The sequence below is a fragment of the Trematomus bernacchii genome, unplaced genomic scaffold (assembly GCF_902827165.1).
Source record: "Trematomus bernacchii unplaced genomic scaffold, fTreBer1.1, whole genome shotgun sequence".
NCBI classification, from domain to species: Eukaryota; Metazoa; Chordata; class Actinopteri; order Perciformes; family Nototheniidae; genus Trematomus; species Trematomus bernacchii.
In genome coordinates this window covers 3,151,913-3,179,530 of record NW_022987582.1, presented here as the reverse complement: position 1 = coordinate 3,179,530, position 27,618 = coordinate 3,151,913, and the positions used below count along the sequence as shown (strand labels likewise).

At 41.8% G+C, this 27,618-nt stretch overlaps 2 protein-coding genes across 2 annotated transcripts; one reads left to right on the top strand and one right to left on the bottom strand.

Annotated features, from left to right (window-relative positions):
• The first annotated feature begins 7,216 nt into the window (after window positions 1-7,216).
• On the top strand, window positions 7,217-12,394 carry glipr2l (GLI pathogenesis-related 2, like). Its single transcript, XM_034127685.1, has 5 exons — window positions 7,217-7,621; window positions 8,232-8,340; window positions 9,638-9,741; window positions 10,161-10,238; window positions 11,448-12,394. The coding sequence occupies exons 1-5, from the start codon at window positions 7,609-7,611 to the stop codon at window positions 11,612-11,614; spliced, it is 471 nt and encodes a 156-aa protein (XP_033983576.1). The 5' UTR covers window positions 7,217-7,608; the 3' UTR covers window positions 11,615-12,394.
• Window positions 12,395-13,012: 618 nt separating this feature from the next.
• Window positions 13,013-26,813, bottom strand: nacad (NAC alpha domain containing). The gene is made up of 10 exons (XM_034127684.1): window positions 26,523-26,813; window positions 21,956-22,236; window positions 16,446-21,858; window positions 15,883-16,131; window positions 15,294-15,385; window positions 14,488-14,556; window positions 14,221-14,367; window positions 14,002-14,136; window positions 13,758-13,880; window positions 13,013-13,171 (listed from the first exon to the last, which is right to left on the bottom strand). Exons 1-10 carry the CDS (start codon window positions 26,605-26,607, stop codon window positions 13,157-13,159), a joined length of 6,609 nt encoding a protein of 2,202 aa, XP_033983575.1. The 5' UTR covers window positions 26,608-26,813; the 3' UTR covers window positions 13,013-13,156.
• Between the last annotated feature and the right edge of the window lie 805 nt (window positions 26,814-27,618).

The window sequence follows — 27,618 nt, the reverse complement described above, 5'->3', positions numbered from 1 at the left end:
AGACAAATGCATTCTCTGCCTCACACACACACACACACACGCACACGTACACACACACACACACACATATATATATACAGACACAGTGGGCCCTATTTCAGGATGCTGTCAGCAGGGGGACAGAGGCTAGAGGAAACACAGGATGAATTCTCCCCTGCCTCATTCCATCACACTGCCATGACACCCCTATTTACCTCCCCCATCTATCTCCGCACCGACTGTCTCCCAACCTGTCTTGCCTGTGTGTGTGCATGCGTAGCGGCGCGTGCATGCTGCGTGGGTGTATCTGCACAAGTGCACGTGTGCGAGGCTAAGTGTATCGGCACATTCACAGTGATGAAGTGAGGTTAGGTGGACACTGCATATTGTGCTGTACGATGCTAGAACATGCTGTGCCGCCCGTCAGCATGATCCCAAGTAACATGTTTTGTTTTGATAGTTGCAACATTGGCACCCAGTCCCCCATAGAAAAGACTAGGGAAGTTTCTTCATTAAACTTTACAGTGGTTCCAGACCAGAGGTTTACCAAGCAATCTCACGACTGATTCCCCCTTAACTTAGTTTCAGGTAGTTTTTTTCTCTTGTCATCTCTTTGGGCTCGAGAGCATTCCTCTCCCCCTGTCGTCATCCGATGGCTTTGCTTCACACCCCATATGTCCTCCTGCGAATATGAGAGAGACACTTTCATTGGGGGGAACGAAAGTGTTCTATCCAATTCCCCAACCTCATTTTGGCTCTGAGAGAAATGGTCCATTTCTTTATGTCTCTCACACACACACACACACACACACACACACACACACACACACACACACACACACACACACACACACACACACACACACACAAAAATGGTCCCTATCGTGCTGTCCTTTTACTCCCCAAGGCTATGGTCATGCATTTTCTCTTCATATTACATTTTTTGTTTGCTCTGTCTAGCCTTCTATGATCCACGACCACAAAAACGGGAGAACACACACTGAGAGCAAATACAAAGAATATTAGCAGGACAGACCTGCAGCGTCGAGCTGTCCGCTGGCTTTATCTCTCACTTAGATACTAACAAACACAAAAGAAAACAGAAAAGAACATCATATTTAATTCCTGCTCTTTTGAGCCTGCTGTGTGTCCTTGTAGACTGTAATCGTTTTATAGAAACTTAATTGGGCTCATAAATACACAATTACAGTGAATATCATGAGCCATATCACTTTCTTTACGTTTCAATTTTGTTTGTATCCTTAATTTAGACCATACGTTGTTTCCATTCACAGCATTCCGTGAATTCTCATTTATCTATCTTCTCTGCTGAATGGGTGTTGGATACCTTTTTTAGGTCATGTACTGTATAAATGACATTTCTATAGAAAATGACCTTATAAGGTAGAAATAAATCAAGCCACAATCGCAAGGTGTCGTTAACTACATTATCAGTTAGATGCCTGCCTCTGTGGTATGGCAATTCTTTTTATTAGCTGAGAGGTTAAATGATATTGCTAAAGATCACATATTTTAAAGATAATTGGATTTCTTTTAAATTACATCAGCAAGCTGTTAATACAACAACTTTCTTTACCTACATAATTCTATTCAGTGCCAGAAGGAGGCTCTCTTTTTACAGCGCTCAGCAGAGTGAAGCATAGATGTGGTTTCACATATACTGATTAGGATCATCATTTTATTCCAGTTAACATACTATGATAGTTCCTTAAATGTGCAGTGATGCATGTTTGAAAATCTACTTTGCTCAGAGGTTACTATTTTCATCATTAAATATTCATTAACACGTGATGTTCAAATACCTCAAGGACATACAGTATGTATGCATTTTTCCAAAAGTGCTTACTTGCTATAATGTGGTATAAGCTGTAATTCCTGCTGGGTTTGCAGCAGTTCATTTGATTAAATTCTGTGCACTAACCCAGTTCATAATATTCACACTCGGTTCATCATGACAGCTTAAACACTACAGGGTGACAAATTGTTTTTCAAGTGACAAGGCTTACATGATGAGCGGATATCCATGTGCATAATGCGTTCTTAAATATGCATACTGGTTGGTTCTACAGACTGGGGGTAACTATTGGAAATACCTTCCCTATATCTTCAGCTCTGTATTAGTAGTGCTTGATAGCTATATTTTATTTGTGTGTGTGTATATGAGCTTAAACATGTGTGTGAGAGAATGTGGTTGACAGTCTGTTGATGGGCTAACACCTTTTTTCCAGACAGCCTATCATCGAGTATCGTCTGGCCAGAACTATGGAGTCCTCCTCAGCATGGCAAACAATATGCACACACACACACACACACACACACACACACACACACACACACACACACACACACACACACACACACACACACACACACACACACACACACACACACACACACACACACACACACACACACACTCATACATACATACACATAATTATAAGACCAATTTTGCTCCCCATTCTCTAACAGACAGATTTGTTATACTTTGACCCAGTAGCAGCTTGAAGTTCCCATATTACCTAACAATACAAACACAACAAGAAAATGAACCAAAGAAGCACCATCCAGAAATACTACATTATCTTGCTGCCCAGTCCAACTACAGAAGCCGTCCCAGATGCAGAGGAAAGCTCCACCGGCGGCTCATTCATAATGCTTAAGGGTGGTAAGCTATTTTCAGCAGAAATAATTAGCATCCGCAGTGTCAAAATGTCTCTCTGGCTGTGCAAATAGCATTTTGTATGACAACTATTAAACAGCATTACATCAACTTGAAGAGCTTATTAGTTACACTACATGGACATAGCTATTTAAATTAGACTATACATAAAATGAGAAAGGAAAATGAGTTGAGGAAACAAGCAGCAGATCTAAATGTCAGCCAGGATTACAGGGCCTGTGTACACAGGGAAAGAGGAAATTGAAAATGATCTACTAATGAATGGCTTTATTTTCCTTAGCACTTCTTTCTGTAATGGACTTTGCTAGAATTGAATTTGGTTCGTATTGTTTGGGAAAATATTGCCAAAGCTCTTTAAAAAAGGATGGGTTGTTGGATTTGTTTTTCTTTAAACCTAAATAAATATACTCTCATTATTTCACTGAAATGTAATTATGAGCTACCTATCTACGTTGCTTTTATCGATTGAATCGCTTGACTCTCTAGACACCAGTTCAACTATCTACATTTTCCACTGAATTAGAACATTATTACTAAATTAGTTTATAGGGATCTTTAAATGACTTCATGCTTAGACTTCAGTTTGTTTCTAGGAAATTATAGGAAAATAGAAAACGAAGGAACCGTTGAATGAAGCTGTTAAAAAGAAGTTGAGACCATTGACACTATCAGAGAGACGCTACATACAAAAAGGATAATCTCTCTTTATACTTTAACTTGTTTTTATAATGTTGTTCCTCTCTTGTCAGGTTGGGATACGGTTCAACATGTACTTTATGTGAACATGCTTAAATGTATGCTTGCATGATCATGTGTGCCTGTGTTTGTGTGTGCGTTTCTGTATTAGAATGAGAATGTGAGGATAATTTAATTATGGACCAGATAGAGCGGGTTACTGAGGTTAATATCCTGCATGCACTCTGCTCCTCTCCGGACACAGTAATTGCTTTAAGCACATTAGGAACTTTATTGACTGCGATGGCCTTTTAAGACATTACATTTCTGCTGCTTAGTGTCAGACAGGAGTCGTCCGGCTCTGCTTACTGTCTCCCTCTATCTCTGTCTTTCTTCCTTTGCTACCATCTTGCCCTCTGCTTGCACCCTGTCACTCTCTCCTCTCTGCATGTGTCTCCTCGCCTGTGTCTGCTTAATTGAAGGCTCCGTAAATATGATGAGATTTGTATAGAGCCTCATCCGTAGAGGCAGCTTGATGAGGTTTGATTGGCAGGTGATTAACTCCTCTTAACCCGCAGAATCATTTGTCCTCGGAGGAACAGTTACACTAATGACACCATTAAAGGCTTCTTGATGTGTCAAACTCTGGAGCAGAGCTCTGGAGAGAGAGCTTCCAACAACTCCTTCGGAAAAGTACAGCCCCCTCACTTCACTTTCTCTCAGTTTAGATCAATCCTCTCAACACCCCCTCTGTAGATCTCTCCAGTTTCACTCAACTAGACCTCTTAATGAGGATGGAGGTGAATGGAAGGAGTTATTAAAAAGTCCTCACCTTCCTCCTGGGACCGCTAAAGAGGAATTATATGCAACGAACTGCATTTACAGCCCCAGTAAGAGTTATTTCACATTTCTGTTGCCATAAATCCACTTTCAATTCTGTCATGACAGGAGTGGAACAATTATTTCTGGCCCAGAAAGAATTGGGTGTTATCTTCTTTTCAAAAAGGGTCTGCTGGAAGATTTTCATTAGGGGCTCCAGGTAAGGAAAAATTAAAATACAGATTGGAGAGAAGGTTGGGAGGGGATAAAAGACAGAGAGAGAGTGATAGGGAGGAGAGGAGAAGCGAAGGAATGATGTCGCAGCTGACAGGGAGGGGAGCCAAGCAATAAGTACAGCAGATATAGCCAATGTGCAGAGATAAATGATGTAATATCTGCATGGATCGATGTCTGTACTGTCCCTCTAAAAGGGGATCTCTCCATAAATCACATCCCCATCCCCCATACTGCTTGTGCACTCAAATACACACTCTCACACAGCAGATACACACAAATGCACACACTCCACAGCTATATCAATTAGTATGAATTAAGATGTATGGCTATAAAGTCTCAGTGTCTCCGGACCACAATGTAAATGTCTTCCTCCAGCTGTCCAGTCCCATCACTTTGCAGATGGTAGGAGGAACCAAGACGGAAATCAATTTGTTAAGATAGCACTATCCAGCTAATGAGAAATCAAGTGGCTTGACTTTTCACATGAATCCCATCATGTCCACTCATATTATAAAACTAAGATGTCATTAGTTGCACTTAGTGTGACTAATAGTCCAAAAACGTCCTTGTTCAGTGTCTTTGCTAACAGTCCCACCTTGTGGCTTTTTCAATAATTACACTACAAAGGATCACATGCAACGGGTCAGAGAAGTATAAAGATTCACATTGCACAATAATAGTCCTACCATACATTTTATATTTTTTTAGTAAAGACACATATATTTGTCTCACTGAATCTCAGAGACGTCTCCTTTTTGTTTTGACATCTGTTAAAACAAGAAAAGATTAAAAGAAAAGAGGTCCCTTTGAGCAGTTATTTTCTACATGGACCGAAAATGCTATATATTTACGGTATGTAGGCCTATTAGTACTTTATATCCAGGAAATGCATGTTCTGGAGGCCGTGGGCTGATGACTAATATGATTTATCAGGAGCTCTGGGTGCATTTCCTTTACCCTCAATAACAAGGAATCAATAAATAAGTACAATTTGATTGTTCTTCATTCAATGTTGGTGAACAGCTTCCTGTGACCACAATGTTTTTACTTGTGTGGAGTTCTGGTGCAATGATTCATCGCCAGCTGAGACTATCTGGCTTCGTTGTGGGGGGGGGGGGGTTGCCTTATGAGGACTCATGGCTTGAACTTGTTAGACCTATTTTGAAGCTGAAAGATAAAGGCTTCTACTGCCATTCTGCTTATTATGACTCATTTCCGAAGCAATTTTCGGAAGTATAATTTCCTGTTTTCACAGTATGGCACCATTGCACCAAGACAGTTACATTTTCAGAAGGTTGCAAAACGAAAAGACTAAACAAGACTAAGGGTGGACTGGCATACCATTAGTTCTGTTGGGCTAAACAGCATGTGCTTTGAGCTAAATGCTAATGTTAGCACAGCAATATGCTCACAATGACACTATGATCATATTTAGGGAATGATTGGGATTATATAATTTTGGTCTGTTATGGTAAACCAAAGTAGGCCTGTTGGGATTTTGACCAGATGATGGCGCTAAAGGAACAGACAAGGCATCAACAAAGTACATAAGAGTCATCCTCTGGTGATCATGGATGCCTGTACACAATTTCATGATAATCCATGTAATTGTTAAAATATTTAATCTGAAAGTGATAAACTTGCTGGAATAGCTACAGTACACATTCATGACCTAACTAGTAAGTGCACGTGTGTATTTATTAACCTTGATTTATGGGTTTATTTATTGGGTCCCTTGAAAAGCGCTGTAAACATTTAATCTATTATTCTTTTATTATTATTATGTCATTTTAGAAGAGTGATGATCATTCGTTCCCCTCTTACACATTAAGGCAGTTACACCCGAACACGCTGACAAAAGGAAGTCTTATTGATTTAGAGGGTGTTACAAAGGGCATTAAAAAAAATGTTTTATTCTTTCCACAAGCTGTAACCATGTACAAAAAGTGGAGACACAAATGTGAGTTATGAGGTACACTAAAATATGAGGCAATCCATTTTTATTTTCTCCTTCGCACCATTTCTGCTTTTGTTAAAGGTGTCTTTTCCCCCCAATGATAGATATCCCAGTTCGGAAATGCCATTTAAGCAGGGGGGAAGCATAGCGTACCTCATACAGGGAAAGCAAATAGTAGAAACCTGTTGTGCAGCATGATAGGCTACATGGTGATTCTGCCTCTCCCTGTGTGTCAACTGCACTAGGCAAATTGTTCAATCATTTCTTTTTCATCCGGGTGGACATAAAAGGATCGCTCATTAATAATCGAATGTGTTGGATCTGGAAGTTCCTGAAGAAACGGAAAGATGAAAGGGGAAAGTCTCCTACACTATTTGTATGACCAAAGCACCTTGAAGGTATGATGAGCATAAGCAAAAGTGAAAGAATTTTTCAGAAAGTCAGCAGTTCAGAAATAAGAGCCGTATACTCAAATTACGGCCTGAGTGCCAAGTTGAGCTTGCATATTAAAAACAAGCCCTGCCCCTGTTTAGCCTTGAATGTCTCCTAAAAAGTTATGGGTAAAAAGTAATTGTTCTTTTTATCTGATAAAGCCAGCTGAGTATCCCTGTATCAAACTGTGTGTCTCAAAGGTTGATATTGTCTACAGAGGCACCTCACAATTTCGCATCATGACAGGAAAGCCACTGTCCTGGTTACAGTTGCTAAGAGTAACATTCTCTTGTCCATGGTTACAAAGTTACAGAAAACGATAATCTCAGAGCCATATATGGGTATATGTCTCACAGAGATGATGTCATCAACGTCTGCAGGGGCTCCCCTTTCGTTTGTGGTAATGTAAAGACAAGAGTGGGTGTGTGTTCCTCTGAGCCGTAAAGATAGACGTAGGGCCAGCAGATAGAGATAGAAGGGTGTGTGGCTTAAAGAGAGACAGGCAACATTTGAGAAGGAAGTTACATCAGGATCTGTATGCTCAGATAAATAGCTAAAGGGGGACTTTGCACAACTGCCGTGACTTCAAGGTGGAATGAGACAGGACTTGACGAAAAGGCCCCGAAATAAAGGCATTAGCAGCTGTTTCAGGGCATCAGTGTTTGACTGCACTAAAGGAAGAGAGTGAGAGGGAACAAGCAACAGAGAAAGAGAGCAGGAACAGAAAACAAGACAGGCGAGAGGCTGCTTTTGTTCAGTGCTAAGACTGTTACAGATCTTACAGAAGGCTTCCTGTGTCAGCACCATGGGAAAGTCAGGTAAGTGGAAACAGCACCCTGAGGATATTAACTCTGATTGTATCGATTTGGCCTGAGTTAGAACTTTGCCCCCATGAATTTGTGTGTGTGGGCTACCTTGTTTACTGTAGGTGTTTGTGAGCTATGCTCTGTTTGAAAAATGGGACAGAGGAAATACAAAACTGCTAAATAAATGACTTACTTCTTTTCCTTTTTAATGATGCTTGCAGTGCAATTTAAAAATGGCTTTAACTGATCCTGACTTGCAGTAACATTCATCTTGCTGAGTAGATGCTGTAAGGCAGCATTTGTGTTTGTATTGTTTTGTGGGGCTGTTTCAATGTGCCTATTGTGTGAGCACTTGAGAGATCGTGGGACTTATGAAAAGGCCAGTGAGTGATAGGCACCAGGCAGAGGGGGGGTATGGATGACGTTTTTATACTCCATCATCTGTCATCGAGTTGTATTCACTGTCTGAGGTCAGTATAGGTCTTCAGATGGTGACTTCACATTTCAGCTTGAGTATTCTGCAGCCTTGCACGAGTCTTCATGAGGCATCATGACGTCTCCTTTGTCAGATTTCTCTCTCTGGATGCCTAACCTTCCTGTCTCTCTCCTCCCTGTCCTTCAGCCTCGAAGCAGTTTTCTGACGAGGTGCTGCAGTGCCATAATGAGTTCAGGAGGACACACCAGGCATCTTCACTGAAGCTGAGCAGCAAGTTGAGCAAAGAAGCCACCCGGTGGGTTAACGCACAGATCACATCAGAAACCTAATTAGCAAGGACTATGCATACCTGTCACTGTCAGACTGCTCTGGGTAACAGTGACAGTTCCAGCCTAGCCTGTCAAATAAAATAACCACTTAATATAATAAGACATTGAGGATATTTTTAGTGTGATTACAATATAATGTTGACAGTTTATTGTGTTGATTAAATGCAAACTTGTGTGCTGTCAGGATAGATAGAGGCAATCTTCATGCTCATGCTTGATAGTGTAAAGGTTAACATAGATTTTTTAAACAAACTGGGATTTTTATCAGGGACTTTACCTGATAGGGTCTTTTGGCCAGATTTTCATTCTTTAATTTTACCTCAGTTATCTGGTCAAACAAAGGTTGAATAATAAATGAGTAATGGGAATGTACATTGACCTTACAAGCACAACAGTTGCACACCTCAGTTGAATACAGTTTATGCTGAAAACAGTATATATTGAAAATAACTATGGTGGTAAATATTTAAGTTTTGAGTAGAGTTTAAAGCGCAGCACAGTTCATTTCCACGAGATGAATGGTGCTTTTTACCTCTGTGTAAACAGGCCTCTGCGAAGGCACTTCCTAAATGATGCAACTCTTTCAGGAAGATAGTTAAGACAATATTGACACTGTAGATTTAGAAATGAAGTTTATATTTTACTATAAAGTTTAATTAATAGAACTCAATTCAATAAAATACGTTCGAAAGCTAATTAGACCGATATGGAAAGAGCTGGAGCTTGTGTTTAATCAGAAAATCATCATTAACTCTTTTGTAGGGGAACATCCATATGGCAAGTCACATGGCAGTCACATGATTGTCAATACAATCGATAAAATAGAGAAACAATTTTGTTTCACAACATCACAATTTGTAAATTATAGTAAATACTGTCACTGCATTAACCATTTTGATATGACCTATAAGTGACTCCTTTGTCATTCTGCAACTAATAGTAATATAGTATAATCCCAATATGTGCTTTTGAACAGTAATAATATCAACCCAATTACCAAAACCATGTTTAGTGGAATTGGTTTCAATGTAGGCTTTTCATTTTTCCCTGGATTAAAAATCTGAGGGAAGGATTTTTCACTGTGTATCTTGAAGGGTGGTGGACAGCAGTGAGCTTTAAAAACTATAGACTACTGAGCTTAAATCTTAAAAAGGGATGAGATTAAAGGATATGGCATTACTCACAGAGACAAGAGTGGATTATGTTGCAGGAAAAGACCATTTCAGCAGTGCTATCCATAACTTTTTTTGATTCTGTCAACAGCTATGCTGAAAGTCTGGCCAGCACACGGATCCTGAAACACAGTGCAGAGTCCAGTAAAGGGAACTTTGGAGAAAACCTGGCGTGGGCTTCCTATGACCAATCAGGTACATACAGTACATAAATACTCACCATGCTATTGATAAAACTGCATGATACTCTGTGTGCTCCTCCTGAAACACATCACTCCATACATTACATACAATGGTTTAGTCTAAGGGGCTTAAAGCAGATTGTTCTACCCTGAGAGTGAACAGCTGGGATCTATTTCCCCTCCACTTGGCACTGAGAGCCCAGACACCATGACTCACTGCAGAAATATGTCAGCGCAGGACTGTGTGATTCATAAAACATCTCCTACAATGCTGCACTGGGTGACAAAAAGTGCAGCATTGAAATGTGCCAAGCGAGATTTGTTCCTCGAGGGTGCAGACTTCTATAGCTGTCATTCTGATCAATATGCACAACAAAGAAGGGATTGAATTGTTCTTTAAGTTACACTTTTTTTCATGTACTGTACGTGCAGGAAAAGATGTCACAGACCGCTGGTATGATGAAGTGAAACAGTACAACTTCAACCATCCTGGATTCTCCTCTGGCACTGGTGAGATTTTACACGAGTGTCTGTCTGTCTTCATCACTTTCTCTCATATTTCAGCCAGTGTCAAACCTCCTCTTGCCTTACCATAACAACGCATTTAACCAATCTTAAATTCAGGAAAATTAAAGTAGTCATTAAAACTATTCTGATATTAATATACACTGAAACAATGAACATTAGGTTAGAAAAGTTTAATTTGTACGACACTGAAACTATTACTTTAGTTTTCGATAATGTCAGCCATGATTGATTAATTGTTCAAGCCATTCTTCAGAAAAATGCCAAACTTGGCTTTTAAAGGTGTCATTTTAAATAATGTTCTGATGCCTAATATCCCAGAAATGAATAAAAAACTAATGATGGAAAAAAGGTCAGTAGATTAATCAATACTGGACGGAAAATCATTTTTAGAAGCGCTGAAACAAAAAAACCCACTTAATATTTAACAGAATAGGGGAAAAAAAATGTTCTTTTAAATATTACAACAGTTATTCTCAGTTAAACCTGAGTGTGCAAAAATTCATTTACAGTAAACATCAGTATTGTGTATCTCCATATGTAGGACTAAGTGCTTAATCTTTGCAAACACATTGTATCAAACACTTCCCTAAAACATGTTTTCATTGCATCTTGACACATTTTGTTTGCATTTATCTCAATGAATCTACTTCTGGCTCTGTTTCTCCTTGATATATTCTATTTACTTGTTGTCAGTTTCTCTGTCTCTGTGCTATGTTATCCCAGGCATGGGCAATGTAAATCCCCTGTTGATGTCACACCTCAGTCAGAGTGTGGCTGTCTGACTCAGTGAGCAGCCATGGGGAAACTGAGGGGATTCGCAGTCCTCTGTATCACTCCTCAGCTCACATGTCATTTCCAGTCAGGCCTAATTCCCCCAGATGTTTTCCCATTGCATCAGACTCCAGTGTGCATGAGTCTGTTTAACTTGATCACACATGAAGCAGATCACTCCTAGGAGCTTGTTAACAGTGATTCAGACTGATTCATATAAAGTCGCCTGGTATAGCAAAAGAAAGGAATCAAAAGTAAGCCACGGGATGTTTGAATTTGATGAGTGAGAGAGGAACTAAAATTCCTTAGTCTGTAAATATTTAGAGGAACCACACTTAGCTTCTTCTACCCTATGTCCTAACAGTCAGTTGTCCACCCCTGCTTTTGCTGCCTTTAATGTCTTTCTGTGTCTTATTCTAGGCCATTTCACAGCAATGGTGTGGAAGAGCAGTAATAAGCTGGGAGTCGGTAAGGCCACTGCATCAGACGGCTCTTCCTTTGTGGTGGCCAGATACTTCCCCGCTGGGAATATCACTAACCAGGGACACTTTGAGAACAACGTCCTCCCTGCTCAATCTACCACCTAATGATGTCTAGCCCCAAAAGTTGACTCAAGCCCAAAGGCATTTATTCCTTTTTCCAGAAGAATCTGAAGTGCCTGCACTGAAGGACACTCAGGAGAGCACCACTTATTGCCTAGTAGAGATCCATAACAACATAATGTGGAATTTAAAAGATGAAAATAGCTTTGACTTTTATGATTTGGAAAGAGACCTGTATGATAGTGTTTAGAATGAACGAACCACTACTGTTTGGCTTTGCTAACAAAACATTTCAAGTGACTGTGTGGACAGTTTATATTTCAATAACATTGCCTGTGAAAGTATTTCATTCACTAATGCCAACATTTCACACATTGATAAACATTATAGCCTCACATCTGCATTGGAGTTAGAATGGAAACCAAGTTGAATGGACATGTTTTTTTATTTACTTGTGGTGTCATTGCTTGTAATTTAACATCATGACTCAACATGCTTGGTACGAGTTTTTGTTATGGCCATTACTTGTCAAAGCAGTCCAGGGGACATTTGTTTTGTACTCTAACCAGTTTTGTAAAATAAAGTTGATAGACTGTCAGAAATGCATTTAGCATCTCTCTGGGAACTCTTGTGTCATCCGTACTGTGTGACATTATACGAGATTGACAGAACCAAATGTGAGATCTCCGTCTGGCACAGTGCTGGCAAATGTTAACTCTGTGTAATATGATAAATATAGAAATGTTTTAGTAAATGTAAGCAGTTGTATAAATATTAATGAATTCATGTTTTCAAGGTTTATATTAAAGGTCTGAATCATTGTGAGATTTGCATAATCCCAAAAAGAATTAGCAGTGCAACGTATTTTTTTAATATCAGTAGCACATTTTCCTTTAAAAAGCAATTACTAGAAATCTTGTTTTCCTTGCTTATTGAACCTGACCCTTGGCATAATGAAATAGCAACCCACATTTTTTTCACGTGAAGAGTTTGAGAAAAAGATAGAAAATAAGCCTTCTATGTGTTTTCAATTTCTCATATTTTAGGAAAACACAGGCCTGTTAACCCTTAACATTAGCATAAATATGAGCATACAACTAAATACGTTATTAGTCAATTAAGATTAATTTAATTTACATTTTACCTATATTGTTGTCACTAAGTTTGATTGAGCAGGTTCCAATTCTGTGATTAAGGTTGCTTTTTTTTTACATTTGAATCCCGTGTGTCAAAACATTTTAAACAACTGATAGTTTTATGTATGATATGTCAACTATTTCTTTTACAGATGTATACTGTAGGTGCTAATACTGAAAATGGTGGTAGTTTTAATCCTATGCCTTTTGAATTTGAAGAATGTGAAAGGCTTTACTGCTCCGTTTGTAAAAACAAGTTTCAACAAAACATAACACTGTTACCCCTTCAGTGAAATGAATATTGCAATGCAGTCACAGCCCACATTGGAACAGACTTTATTTAGCAGATATTGGGGATGCAACATACAGTAGCAGCGATACAGAAGAGTCAGTGGCGTTTCGGCTTTATAGGCTGGAGGAGGGGGGTCAGGAGTAAAATCGTTCTCACCACTCACATGGTCAGCTCCTGCATGGAAAAAGGAGAGAAAGATAGAGAATGAGGTGGTTGGAGAAAAACTATCATGAATAAAAAGGTTACGTTGGAAACAAAACGTGCAACTGATTTTTCTTTATTAAATTATAGTTATTTCTCTATATTTTTTTGTCTATTCTCTGCTATTGAAAAGAAGAGATAAGACACTCTACATGTCACTCTGCTTAAATAAATAAAATGACCTGGGAAAGTCAGAATGAGAGGCTCTGTTTTCACCCTTCATCAACTTTTTCTAGTGAACTAATGCAGCTCTATCTTGCTTCTTGCCCCATCATGAACCATTTTTTACTGCGTCACTTCAACAGCTCAGTCATTTCAGTGCGAGTAAATGCTGCCACCTAGTGGACATGATACTGCACCGGTGACCTGCAGAACTGTGGAGGATGCTCAGTTACTGGGGAGAAACTCTTCTTGTCATTTGTCCCCTGCTCTCCTGTCCTCCACCCCTCCTCCTCCATGCACTGGCTATGACTCATTATTTTGTTCACCATCTGCCCTCCCTCTATCCTCTAAATCTTCCCTCTCTCACTCCCTCTGTCTCCTTCTCCTTCCTCCTCACCATGATAGCATTCACAATGTCATTATTGTTGTGTTTCAGTGCACGGACGGCCTTGGCGCGTGACACATTGGCCTGAGCCATGACCAGCTCGATATCCCTCTGCTCGAGACCACCATCATCCACCTGATGTAGGGGAAGAAATATAGATAGGGAGGGATGGATGGAGAGATAAAGTTAACAACTAAATAAAATGGTGTACAGAGTTGATAGTGTGAACACTTTTAAGAAATTGGACAGAAAGTACCTCTTCTTCCTCTTCTTCGCTCTCCTCTTTGATGGTGAGGCTGGGAGGGACAGGTGGGGCCAAGGGAGAAGAGGTCACAGGCACCTTGAATTTCTCTGCAGCTGCCTTGTGAGCCTGCTGAGATAGGTCCTCAATCTGAGAGGAGAGGATTGGAGAGGTTGAGAGGCAAACCAATACATGTACCAAAGCTTGAATAAGACCAATTTAAGAAAGACCTACCTTTGCCTCTCCAAACACAATGTAGATGTCAGATGCGGGGCTTTTGAACACATCTGGTCTGGTGATGACAAACAAGATACTCTTGGACTTCCTAATGGTGATCCTGGTCACACCATGGACCGGCTTCAGACCAAGTTTAGACATAGCCTACATACAAACACAGCAGCATAGAGAGGGAGCAAGAAGGACACAATTACATACATTTAACACTGGTGTCATATAGACTCCATCTTGATTTGTTTATTTTTATACAGTAAGGAATCCAACCTTGCGGGCCTTCTTCTCACTGCGGCTCTGCTTTGGTCGGTTTAGCCCTTCATCTGCATAGGAAATAGACTGAAAGAAAAAGCAAATATCTATTACTATATTTTTATATTCTATAACATTTTCATACATTAGTATTGCTAATATCATCACATTTGACTCATCTTATGTTTAGGTTTCTACTGCTATTTTGCTGATGCCATACAGTTTTGTTTTCTCTTGCACACACAGGAAGCTATGCATTCTATGTGTTATAACAGCAGTGACAGCAATTTGATTCAAGTACAAAAGATACATATATATATAAGAGCCAAAATGTGCCATATCGATAAATGAAGAAAGGCATTTTCAATGTAATCAACTGAACTTAAAAAGCAATCTGGCCAAAGGCAGGCTATCTCTGGGTAATGCAAACATATGCTTATAAACAATGATTCCCTGTATACAGAAGGCCACATTTTGTATCATATTTTTCTCAGCTTCAATACTAGTTTGTGATGTCAAGATCTTCTCCGTATTACACAGTTCATAGGTTTTAGTCTGTAAGTCTAAGCAACAGTTGCCTCCTGATTATAAAATAATGATGTTGAGATCTTGAAAAAACAAATTTGATTTAGGGTTAACCCTAACCCTTTTTTTCAACATAATCTAAATGCAATCCTAATTTAGTATTGAATAAAATATCAAAGATTTTAGTGATGAGTTATGCTAAGTTGCTCTCCGTTGCATGCCATAGGGTTTGAAAAAGAAATGATCTGGCGTAATGGGTTCAGTAAAAAATAAGATGGTTTCAGCATGAACTGTCTCACCTGGGGCTCTGATGGTCTCAGAGGCTCCGGCTCCTCCAGCTCAGGCACTGACCCCTCACTCTCAGAATCATTACAGGAAGCCAATATAGAGCCTGCAGAAAAGCATTTATTTAAAAATAATTCAAGTACATTTAAATAAAGTGTATTATATCCTTATGCCATGGAAACTAATCGTCATTGTAGGAGTAATGAGGGCATTAGTGACTCTATCTCATTAATGCTTTGCTGATGAAGAGTGTTCATTACAGAAATTCATAAACTCATCTAATCAACATCAGGAAATGTAATTATCCCATGGAAAATACATTATATCGTATCTGCATAGTATGTCATTTTATTTCAGTGAACTAGGATGCAGAAGATTTACGTCTCTTGTGTTATCATCTGTCATCAAAGCAAAACTACAGCTATTCTGTACAATTTAACCAAATTATATTCAAACTCCTTTAATATGTAACATAGAACACTGTGGATCACCTAGTGTAGCAATAGATGAGAGATATATAAAGTGACAGAAGAATTGGTGAAGTGTTAAAGAGGATTCCTAGTGTTGAACCTTATTTCCCTTAGGAGGTCAGAAGAAACTCACAATTGTTTTTGAAGGATAGGTCGAACTCTTCTGCAATCTTGTGGCTGTGGTTGATTGGACAGCCTGACTGTCTGTTGGACATCTGGTGGGCAGAGAAAGGCTGCATTTCCCTCTGATTGGATGGACCAGACTCTCTCCACATGGCCTCATTTCTGTTTCCTGCCACTCCTCTGGCCTGGGATCTGTGACCACGTCGAGGCAATCCACAATCATCCTCACTGTCTGTCTCCCCCTCGGCCAAGCTGGGACCTTACAGAGCACAACAATACTTGATCAGATTTGTATTACGAACCTTGCATTTGACTTGTTTACATAGATTCTTATAAGCGTGTGCTTGCCTTTTTATTTAATATGTTAGTCTACGCTTTTGCCTTTTATCCGCACTGTACCTTTGCCTGCTGTGAGACGAATAAAGCATTTGTGATTCATTTTATTGTTTTAAAAATCCCAACTTGCATCCCTTTTACTGATTACCAAACTGACTGTTACAAAAATGATGAAGGATTCCTCAGTGTGTAGTGCAAGGTGCTTTCAATCAAACAAGCGTTCATTTCTATACTCACCTCTGAATCTGTCTTGTGTGCTCCACGGGCAACCTTGCTTGATTTGTTTGTGTGGCTGGATGTTGAGATTGTTCTGAGACTGGGGACGAGAAATCGAATCTGCCACGCATGCTGAATCTAGAGTCTCAGGAGCAGGTAAAAATGACTCCTGGGTAGGCTGCGACAGGCTTGACAGCATGGCAGTGGAGAATGATGGCGGAGAGACACTTGTGGTAGATGTAGTTGATGCAGAAAAGACAACAGTGGCCTCTTTGAGGTTGTTGTTGTTGTTAGGGAGAAATTGGGGATCAGGGGCTTGTTGTGTTTTGGTTGAGGTACAGCAAAGTGTAGGGGTGGTGTGACATGTTGACAGGGAAGGCTGATGCAGGGCTGATAGGACAGGTTGGGATTCCTGAACAGGTGTGGGAAGATCATCTTCTGGCTCTGCTGAGGCACATGGTAGAGGGGAGGAAGAGGAAACAGGAGATGGGGAGGAAGACAGTGGAGTCAGAGAGTATGATAAGGTATCACGAGCAGGTAGGCTATGGCCAGCATCTATGTTGTTGTCATTAATATCTACTGTGAATCCTCTCTGACGATCAGATAGTGGTCTGTTATCAAGCACTTCCTGTTCCTGCTGTAGTTCTTGGTTCATTGCCAACACAACATTGAGGTTGTCTGGGGTATGTGTGCTAGGATTGCAGTGTCCATCGATAGGACTTCTGATATCAGGACTGGGACTGTTATCCATCTGCATCTGTGGACCAAATGTAGCTTTCTCTGTCCCAGATGTCCTTTGTTGAAAGTCCGACGGTGAAGATTTTCTGTTTGCCTTTCGGCCCTTTTTAGTTTTCGAATTGTCCACTGCCCCCTTTAACCATCCATCTGCTGTGGCATTTAATGGAACACACGTTTTCTTTGGATCATCGACAGATTCAGGGCTAAAGTCAGCATGACTGCTTGGCATGGATACCTTGTTTTTGTTCTGCTTCCCTCTCCTCCCTTTCTTAGCAGCGATTGGTTTATCTGTGCAAAGTTCCCCTTTAGGGGTGTGACACAAAAGGTGCTCTGGGCAATCCTGTGTGGGAAAGGTTTTACTTTCCTTTTTGTTCTTTTGGTCTTTCTCCTCACCTCTCTTTTTCGCTTTCTCCTTTGCTTTTTCTTCCTCGTCCCCTGAGTTACTCACAACACATTGCTGTCCTGTAAAGGCATCTTTAGTCTTTGGTTCATCAACAAGTCTGTCTGTCACAGGACTGACATCATCTTTTCTTTGGCCTTCAGTCTGAGGCTTCCCCATCTGTGGTCCTGGCTGAGAACCTGTATTTTCCATCTTTTCTTGACAAGTTTTACGTGGTCTGGGATCATTGGATTTACATTTAGGAGTGAAGGAACCAAATGATCCACGTGGCAAAGAAAACGCTGTATCACTCTCCGGATTGATCTTCTGAACCTCTGGACTAGTGAGACTTCTTGACCTGGCTTTATCTGGTACACTGAGATGCCGATTTGTTACAGCCTCTTTCACATGAGTTTCAACTGATGAAACTGAGATGCTACAGGCACCTTCCTCTGGTTTCTGCCTTGTTTTTGATGCTTGATTTATGGAGCTGCCTTTTGGTTCCCCTTTACCTGGATTTGTGTCAGACACCTGAGGTGGCATCTCCTCAAGAGGAATGTTAGACACAGAGTCTCTAACACTGACACTCACACTTTGAGGTCTCACTTCCTCAGATAGAGCATTCAGACTTCCACACATTGCTACTTCCAAAGAATCAAACGCAGAATCATTGTTGTTGTTAGAATTCGTCCAAGTGTCTTGTATCTGTACGAGTGTGTTATCTCCATCATTGTCTGGATTTAGGTTACTGACATCATCCTCTGGGAATCTGGAGCTTCCATCCTCCCCTCCGCCTGCTTCCGAGATTTCCTCAATGGATTTCCAGCAAGCCAAGTTGGACTCTGAGGCTCCTTCTCCTACCAATTCTTCATCCGCCATTTGGTCCCTCTTTCCAAACAGGCTATTGTTGTCTTCCTCATCCAGAACAGAACCCAGAACATTGTCATAGTTTTCACTCACTCCACTGATAATGTTTGGGACAACGGGCGCCTGTGTACTTTGGCCCTCTGGAGCACATGTTAACAGACCCTCTGCCTCTAACTCATACCTTTTCCCCAGAGACAGGGAGAGAGACTCTCCTGCTCCCCATACACTAAACTCAGCCCCTGGTCCTAAACCTAGACTGAACCCCAGCCCCATCCTGTCATCACACCACGCCCCAGCTCCAGGATGCAATTCCCTGCTCCCACCCTGGCTGTCTGTTTCTGAGTTTTCCCTTTTGGGTGAGATGGCTAGGGGGGAGTGTGGGGATCCAACCGCTCCCAGCACCCCCTCGTCAGTACTCAGGGTGTTTTCTCTGAGGTTCTCCTGGGCAGAGTCACTTGGGGTCGGGGTCAGATTGTCAGCAAGTTCTGAGATGACCTCTGGACAGGCAGAAATAGGAATATTACTGGCACTGGGACTTGTGTCTTTGGGGCAGGAGAGAAGAAGAACACCTTTATTCAAGTCATTGGTGGCAGAATCAATGCTTCTACTCTCCACACTCTTAGACTCAGCAGAGGCGTTCCCATTCCTCTGGTCAAGCTCAGTGTCAGACTCCCTGGGAATAATTGTCCTACATAATGCCTCTGGCCTTACATCTGATTTATTGGAGAAAGACTTTGACAATACACATCTACTTGCACCTACAGCCCTGTGGCTTTCTGGCTGACGATGACGAGGCTTGATGAGCAATTTGAAAGAGTCTCTTTCTGGTTCTTCTGTAGGTTCCTCCCCTGAAAAATCATTGCTCTCTTGCAAATCATTATTTTTAATCTGGGGATTTCCTTTAGCCACTTCCAGAAGAACTGAACTGTTAAGGTCTGTTGACTCCTGAGCAGAAGCAGCAGAAGAAGAAAGAAGGGTGTGGAACTCAGCGACAGCATCAGCTGGAGCAAGAACAGGAGTAGAGGAAAGATTCAAATAAGAACTTTCTATTGGTGGCTCTACAGGGTTGGACGGACCAGAGATGTCAATCATCTCAATCTCACTACCACTCATGTACAGATTGCTGGAGGACTCTGGTTGACAATAAACCAATTCTGAAGGATTAGTTGGTTTCTGGCAATCGCCTGGTTTGTCTTTACTGACTTGCGTGTGAGTTTTTGTTTGATCTATTCCACTGGTAGATTCTATTTTAGTAGCGGACTGCAGTTCAAGGGGTTTAGCTTCATCCAGAGCAATAGCTTCAGAAAGACCGGTGGTTTCGGGGTGATCCACGAGTTTGTCTCTGCTCAGTTGTGTGTTCAAAGGCTCAGCAGGTCCTGTTCCAGTGCTAGACCCCTGTTCAGGTTCTGTTGGAACTTCAGAATGATCAAGTGTGTCCGTCGTTGTGGGTTCTAGTGATTGTGCATGCCTCTCAGTGCTGTATAAACGTTCATCTTCCTCCCCATTATAGGAAGCAGAGTCTAATGAGTCATCTGTATCGTCTTGGAAACAGAAGGATTCGTCTAACCCCTCATTGATAGATGTCTCTGAAAGTGAATGAAGGAATGATGCTGAACTGTCCTCATCTATAGGAGCTTCCACTGCTTTGCAATCACACTTTTTATCACCCTCTTCCTGTTCTCCTTCTTCCGTTCCTTCGACTACTTTAACCTCCACCTTGGCTTCCTCACCTGCCTCATTATGTTCCTCACTGCCATCGTGTTCATTATTTTCATCAACACCTCCAGCAGCAGCATTAATGATGCAATCACCCTCTTCATAATCGTAATCATAATCATCATCATCATCCTCTTCATCATCGTCATCTTCAACATCTGCCTCCTCCTCTCCTGCTGCATAAGCATTAACATCTTTCCCTTCATTTCTGTCATTACTTTCCCCCAAGTCATTCTCATCCTCTGTCGGGAAGAGGGTGATTTCCATTGAGTCAGCCTTGAAGATAAGGCTGGTGTGTAGGGGAAAGGAGAGGAGGGAGGCAGGGATCATAATATCTTCATCGGGTATACCATCGGCACATGCTTCCTGTGAGAGCATGAACGAACTGGGACCGAACCTAGCAAAGAGTCCAGGACAAAAGGCATCCAGGGGGCTGACAGGTGAGTCAGGGCTAAGGCTAGATGAGGCCATGGTCATGCTCTCGGTATCAGGAGTAAAGGCAGTTGAGGGTAGTTCTGGGTCGTCATCCATCTGTCCATAATGTTCCTCTGATATGCATGTTTCCAATTGCAGTTTCAACTCTGTTTGCATGGGTCTAGAGTACTCTGCTCTCCCTGCACCAGCCTCTGTCAGTGGGCACAGTGAGCATTCAGACTCCCCCCCATCCTCCTGGGAGTCACTGCTACGGCTGCTACTGCTCCTTATAGGAGATGCATCGTCAGTTACCCAGCAAGGGCGACAACTTTCTCTGGAAATCTTGATCTTGTCCACTTTTATAGACTCTTCCGGGATCACCGCCCCTGTAATACCTATCCTTGAATTCATTGCAAAACCGTCAGGACGGTACAGGCAGAAGTCTGCACGCCTTTCCTCCTCACGTTCTGGACCTACTCGTCCCTTTTCCTCCCCAACTTCATCTCCGATCTCTGATAAGGAGCCCACAAAGCAAGCCGGAGCTTCCTGTGCTTCTTCTATGAGGAGCAGATTTGGAGAAGTAGATGGAGAGGTGGAAGATGTGTAGGAGGAGGTCCAGCTGCCTCCTTCTGCCGTGATATAAGAGCCAGAGGGAGAGGTAAGAGGGGAACAGAGGTCCTCACTGTCAGAGGGAGAACCAGGGGACAGTGGGCAGACTGGAGAACCAGGATATGAGTGATGTTTCAGGTGCAAAGAACGGGAGCTCATCTTGATTGGGGTGGAAGGGGCTGTATAGTATAGGTCAGGGTCAAGAGATGAGGGCACACCCACTCGTAGTGGGTCAACAGCATAAGCTGGCTCAGAGAAGGACAAAGCAACTGGACAGCTCAGCTCAGAAAAAGAAAGGGAAGGCACTTCGTCTTGAGCAAGGGTTTGACCCTCTTCCTGGTTGTCTTTCAAATTGTCTTCTGTTTTGATTAGATCTGGCGAGGAGGAAGAAGGGAACAGGGGATTTTGAAGAGGGGTAGGGAGTGAATTTGGGGGCTTCACAGGTTCTTTTTGTTGATCCTGTTGTTTCTGAGAGATTTGGACTTGGTTTTCCTCTTTGCTAGTTTCCAGCTGGGTCTCTTTTGCCTGTGCCTGGTTGTCTGAACATCTTGGAATAGCTGGCAAAGGGATAGCTTGACCTGCTGGCTCAACCAGGGGTTTCCTTTTCTGGATCTCCGTTGTTTTGAGCAGTGTCTCTTGACCCATCACTACCCTTGCATCAATGATATGTGGCTCTTGATAGTCACTCTCCACCTCAGAACCAGTCAGGACCTGGGAGTAACATAGTATACATGCAAAATAAAGTTAATATCAGTGTAAAAATGAAATGTTTCAATTGCAAACATGCTCATACACGCAAAACACACACCTTGATCCTTTCCATCTTAACAGGGACATGGCGGCCACATGGTCCATGACCACCTAACCTTCCAGACATCCTGGGTGTGTTGCGACGGTCAGAGCCTTCAGGTTGAGGTCTTGGAGTACCAGATGAGTTAGGTGTTGCTTGAAATAATCGTGGTCCAAATGGAGAGGTGCATGATGGGAGTAGCTTCTGAGGAGTGCTGGGAGAAGGGCTAGAACCACTGTCACTAGGAGAGGAGCCACTGTCACTAGGGGTGGAGTCAGTGGACAGGTGTCTGGTCATGTCTGAAAAACAGATAAAGCAATGCAAAACGACATTTTCAATAAAAGGAAGGAGCAATTATGAAAACTTTTTTGTATTAAGGTTTCATTGTAATTTTCTACTGTAGAAAGTAAAGACATATGTGACCCGCTCTATCGAAATCAGTCGGAAGTCGCAATGGCTCATTTGAAAATAAACGTGGATTTGCGGAAAAAACTATTTTTTCGGGGTTCGGGTGTTTTGTTTGATTTTAAATAAACAAAGTCTTGGCTTTCAGAATATGAAACTTTTATTTCCAAAATCACACGATAAATACATTTGTGAAGCTTGTAAAGGGAAGATGACAGGCACCTCTCAATCGCAATCTGCTGTTCCGCAGCGCAGCTCCCCCTCCCTCCGGCTGAAATTATGAATGTAAGGCATATAGTATTCATAGATAACACGGCAGGGTCCATTACAGTTTGTTTTCATCTGATTTCAATTAAACAAAGTCTTGGCTTTCAGAATATTAAACTTGTTTCGGCAAATTTAGATGATAAATACAACTATGAAGCTTGTAACGGCATATTTACAAGCGGAGAACGGAGTAACTTAACGTCACAGCAAGCATAACAACAGCCGGTGTTTCTTGTGAGTGTTTTCCCCGGGAAACAAACACAATATACACAAACGCAAAAATACACAAACACACACACACACATACACACATACACACACACACTCGCGAGCTTCCCCCAGACCAGTAATCCAAACGGAAATATTTTCCCTCCAGACTATTTTGATCATTTGCTCCGCTAATAATCAATCAGATCGATGGATTCCAGAGAAGAGGAAACTTTGAAGGCCTTTTTCTCAAAATGATGACTCGGTGACAGTCATTATATAATGTGACATATTTTGCTTAATATTTGGAGTACAACAAAAATCTTGATATCATTAGAAAGCTAGGAATCTCCTCTTTCCAACAGTGTATACAACTCAAAATGTGTCTTCGGGTCAATGCGACTGATTTCGATAGAGCAGGTCACATATGTGAAAGACTACACCTTCTTTAATGTACAATAATAGACTTTTCTTCTCTACAGTTGACATTCACTTCCTCTCGCACACTCTCAGGAAGAGCTCCAAAAAATTTCACTAAAATTCCAGTCAGTAGATTAACCGAATAACTCAGCTCTGTGTGTTTCGAGGCCACTGGAAATTGTTTTAGAGTGCAAAACAAAAATCTGAAACTAAAGACTATTGCCAGGCTGTTATGGATGTGTTTTTGAAAATGGTTACAAAATGATAAACCTTCTTTTAGTATTTCACTTACAGTAAGTGCAAAACAATGCTACTGTACAGTACAGACAATGTATTTATGTACCTATAGTTTATATTTTTCTGTATCAACATACACAATTGCACAATTAGCCAGAGGCAAAAAGAACTGTTGTTGAATTACATTGTTCTCCGTCCTATTTTCCTACGAGACCATGCTATCATCTTCATAACTGTCAATAGGGATGGAGAAATCACTGAGATGAAAAATGGCTGAGTGAATCAAAGAAACGGGATCAGGGTTGATTGGAGGGGGTTTAGTGTATGAGCAAAAAGGGGTAAACAAAAAAAAGATAGAAAATCATATTTTTCATTTGTTTAGTTCCCCTGCTAATCCATCATGATTCTTAAATGCCTGATTATTTACCACCACACAAAACTATACATTCACTGAAATATCCCTGAGGATGCAATGTAAAGCCTGTTTCTACATAAAGGAAACAAAACCTTCATACGTTTTCAACTGGGCCATTGCCACTGTGACCTCAATCCACATGCTGATTGGCCATTTCAACACACAAGTGGCTCAGCCCTGTGCCAGTTACAAACACACACGCCTTCACACACGCCTTCACACACGCCTTCACACACGCCTTCACACACACACACACACACACACACACACACACACACACACACACACACACACACACACACACACACACACACACACACACACACACACACACACACACACACACACACACACACACACACACACACACACACACACACTTGCTCTGCCAGGAACCTTGATATCACTTACTAATTCACTCTCTGTTCTGTATCCCATCCTTTGTTTCACTCCCTTTCTCTCTAAACCTTTGACGTATTATCTCTGTATACATTAATATATACTTCCATCCTCGGGTATATATATGTATATATATACTGTAAAAATATGCAGCTGCCTCTCCTTGTTTCACTATTGGTTGTGACTCTCGGCTCCCTGCTCTCGCCTCCATGTTCTTTTTTCCTCTGCACACAGAATATCTCCTCCCTTGTGCTCATCTGCCCTGCCTGTTGTGGTGGCAGATGCAATCATCAGCACTTAGCAGCCCTGCTGCCCAATAATAAGCTCTTGGTGTGTTTGTTTGTTTGCTGAGTCATGCATCATAGACTAACCTGCCACTAATCAGAAAGATGCATAGCATGCAACAAAGCCAATAGCGCCACTACACTTACATGAACAGCACAGTCTAATATAGTAAATGGGTAATTGTTTTTTCATTCTGCATGGCTTTAGTGACCATATGTATACACATATCAATAAAACATACTTATCAATGTCTGACTTATAGAAAACTCATCAAACCAACTACTATTGAACACATTCAGAAATACTATATTTTGTTTCCCTTATATACATAGCAATGAAATCACATAAAACTGCACTGTTGTAGCTTTTGTTTTGCTAGGCTGCTAAATAATCCAGTGATGTTTTTTTTCTGCTAGCATAGCATTCGTAGTCTCTGTCTCTTAGCTGCAGATTCAATTCTGTGAATAATATATGGATGTCTGACTCTCCTCCTACTCTCCGGCCCAACCTAAAAGTCTCCTCTGGGAGGATGCAGTGAAATGGAGCACCTGGCTTGCTGTACAATGAGCAGGCCACAGCAGGCTGAGCAGACTGGAGCTGCGTCACAGAGGCTGCAGCGCTGGCCTGCCAGCCCCAAAGGGAGCCTCTATTACAACTACTGGTGCGATTGAACCTAGAGACAGCCTAATACCCTTATTTGCTTTTTCTTCTCTTTTAATAAGATCCCTGTTCTTTAGTCATAAACTATCCTCTTATACCCCCCCCCCCAAATTCAGGCCAAGAAAGCTTAAAATAATTCTAAGGCTAAATTAAGATCAGGGTAATGATGAAGCTAAAGCAGGAATCTTTGAGAAAGAAAAAGCAACCCACTTTAAAGTATTTCCAGCAAAAAATAGACGGTGAGTTGCCATAACTCTTTAAGGTTATCCATTTCAACTGTCGTGTTGTTCACAACAGTATGATAACTATATTGTGTACATTAACTGTAAGAGACACAACATTCACAAGACTGTGCTCCAATGATGTTGATCCCACTCTGACTGTAATTTAGGGGATACTAATACAATCCTACCAAGTCCCAACATCTCATTTTCAATGACACAACATTATCTAGCTCCCTACTCTAAATTGTATTGAATAACTTATTTCATGATTTCACAATGTCAGATACACAGCAGCAACCAAGCAACAACTGATAAGATGTGTGACAAAAGCTCTTGTGCATGTGTGGTTGCGTTTGTTGGTTCCTACAGAGTGCTGCCATGCTGCTGTGTCATGTTCCTGCTGAGGCTGGGGGAAGGGACTGGGATGAGCCACTCTACGCTTACAGCTCTCACATTTGCTGGGAAGATGTGGATGTGGATGTGGATGGGGTGGCCCCAGGGCTAAAGATGGGGCAGCAGGAAGAAGGCTAGGGGTAAAGAGCCCAGGGTTTTTAGTGGAGGAAGATGGGCCTGGGGTTCTGATGAGGACAGGTGCAGGGAGAGGGCAGATAGACATGGCTTTTGGAAGTCCATCATTTAGATAAGAGGTTGTTTGTTAATAGGGATTAAAAAGAATACATACAGTTGGGCAGGGATTTACAGTTTGGGTGTAGGGAAGGATGCTAATAGCTGGGAAATGGAGGGGGAGACTGCGGTTTAGTGAGCAGGCTAACAGGCAGCTGAATCACAGCTTACTCAGATTGCACATGTCAACAGATGGACAGGAATGACCCCACATGACACTTTCAAGCAGATAGTGCTTCCATCACAGTGTGTTACTTTCACCAACGCAGTATCCTTTCTATCCTGCTAGCTCTCTCCCCTCCTGCACCAATCTATTTACCACTTCCTACTCGCTCAACACTCATCCTCTCTCCTCAAATAATGTCCCTGTCTCTGTCTTCATCTGCATGCTAAAGTACCTCATTCTCCCTTCACAATCCCCAACCCCAGACCCCAGTCCTACCTGGTCCAGGGAGCCCCGTCTCCTCAGCACCCTGCTCTGGATGTTTGTCGGTGGGGACAGATCTGCGAGAGCTCTCACCCGGCATGCTTCTTGCTGGCTCGCTTTGGTTCTGACGCAACAACAAACCACAGAGCCGGAACAGACAAGGTGAAATGGAAGAGGGAGTGAGAGAGTGAGAGAGTGAGAGAGGAGAGGGAGAAAGAAGAAGAAGAAGGGGAGGGGGGACCGGAATGCTTGGCGAACCAACACTCAGATCTACCCTGCAGCACGTGTCTGTCTGTGTGTGTGTGTGTGTGTGTGTTTGTGTGAGACAGAATGAGATAGACAGAGTGAGAGATGGAGTATAATCTCTCTCTATTTGTGGTGCAGCACGGTGATGCTGCTGATGGGGGCGTTTGCTTTAGAGTCTCATGATCCAGTTCATCTGAATATACAGTATGGGTGTGTGTAGATTCTGAAGGGGAACTGCAGTATCCTCTCTTCATGACCACATTTCAGCTCCTCCCTCCCTTCCTCCCTCCCATCCTCCCTCCCTGAATCTCTCTCCCTATTTCCTGCCCCTCCTTCTCCTTCGATGACTGGATCTTGGGGGATGATGTCAGCAGATTTCCGCTGTACTCTCAGTGCTGCCCTCAACCTTGAAGGAAAGGACCAGTACTGCAAAAACAAGACAATGGAGACATCAAGCAAAGGAGGGGGCTTCAAGGAAAATAAAACCAACATGGAGAAAGAGAAACAGAAAATATGGACAATTAAAAGGGCAGAAGCAAAACCTAGACGTGTACTGCTAACTATGCCATCTGCCTCCTGCTCTGATTGCATCCCCAAGGAATCAACATGGAGACATTTCCCCCAAGGGCGAGCTATAGCATCTGTTGTCTCTGCTCTTCTTCACATATCCAGCCCGCTCTTATGTCATTTACTTTCATAGATGAAAAAGTCAGGGGAAAATAGACATAAAAAGAGAGAGAGGGGGCGACAGCACTGTGCTAAATGATCAGCAATGGTAGTTTCCATGGCAACCTAAAACCCATGATTCCCATGATGAAATTGCCAGCTCAGCAGAAGTGCCGCTTTGTTGGATAATGTCTAATAG

Excerpts from the sequence above, each read along its gene's own strand:
- glipr2l (XM_034127685.1), top strand. Across the intron at positions 8,341-9,637 it reads TTGAGCAAAGAAGCCACCCG|CTATGCTGAAAGTCTGGCCA; the intron begins GTGGGTTAACGC and ends TTCTGTCAACAG. Across the intron at positions 9,742-10,160 it reads GGCTTCCTATGACCAATCAG|GAAAAGATGTCACAGACCGC; the intron begins GTACATACAGTA and ends CTGTACGTGCAG.
- nacad (XM_034127684.1), bottom strand. The coding sequence starts at position 26,607 with ATGCCGGGTGAGAGCTCTCGCAGATCTGTCCCCACCGACAAACATCCA. Across the intron at positions 15,386-15,882 it reads CCTATCCTTCAAAAACAATT|GCTCTATATTGGCTTCCTGT; the intron begins GTGAGTTTCTTC and ends GCTTTTCTGCAG. Across the intron at positions 14,137-14,220 it reads TTGTGTTTGGAGAGGCAAAG|ATTGAGGACCTATCTCAGCA; the intron begins GTAGGTCTTTCT and ends CTCTCCTCTCAG.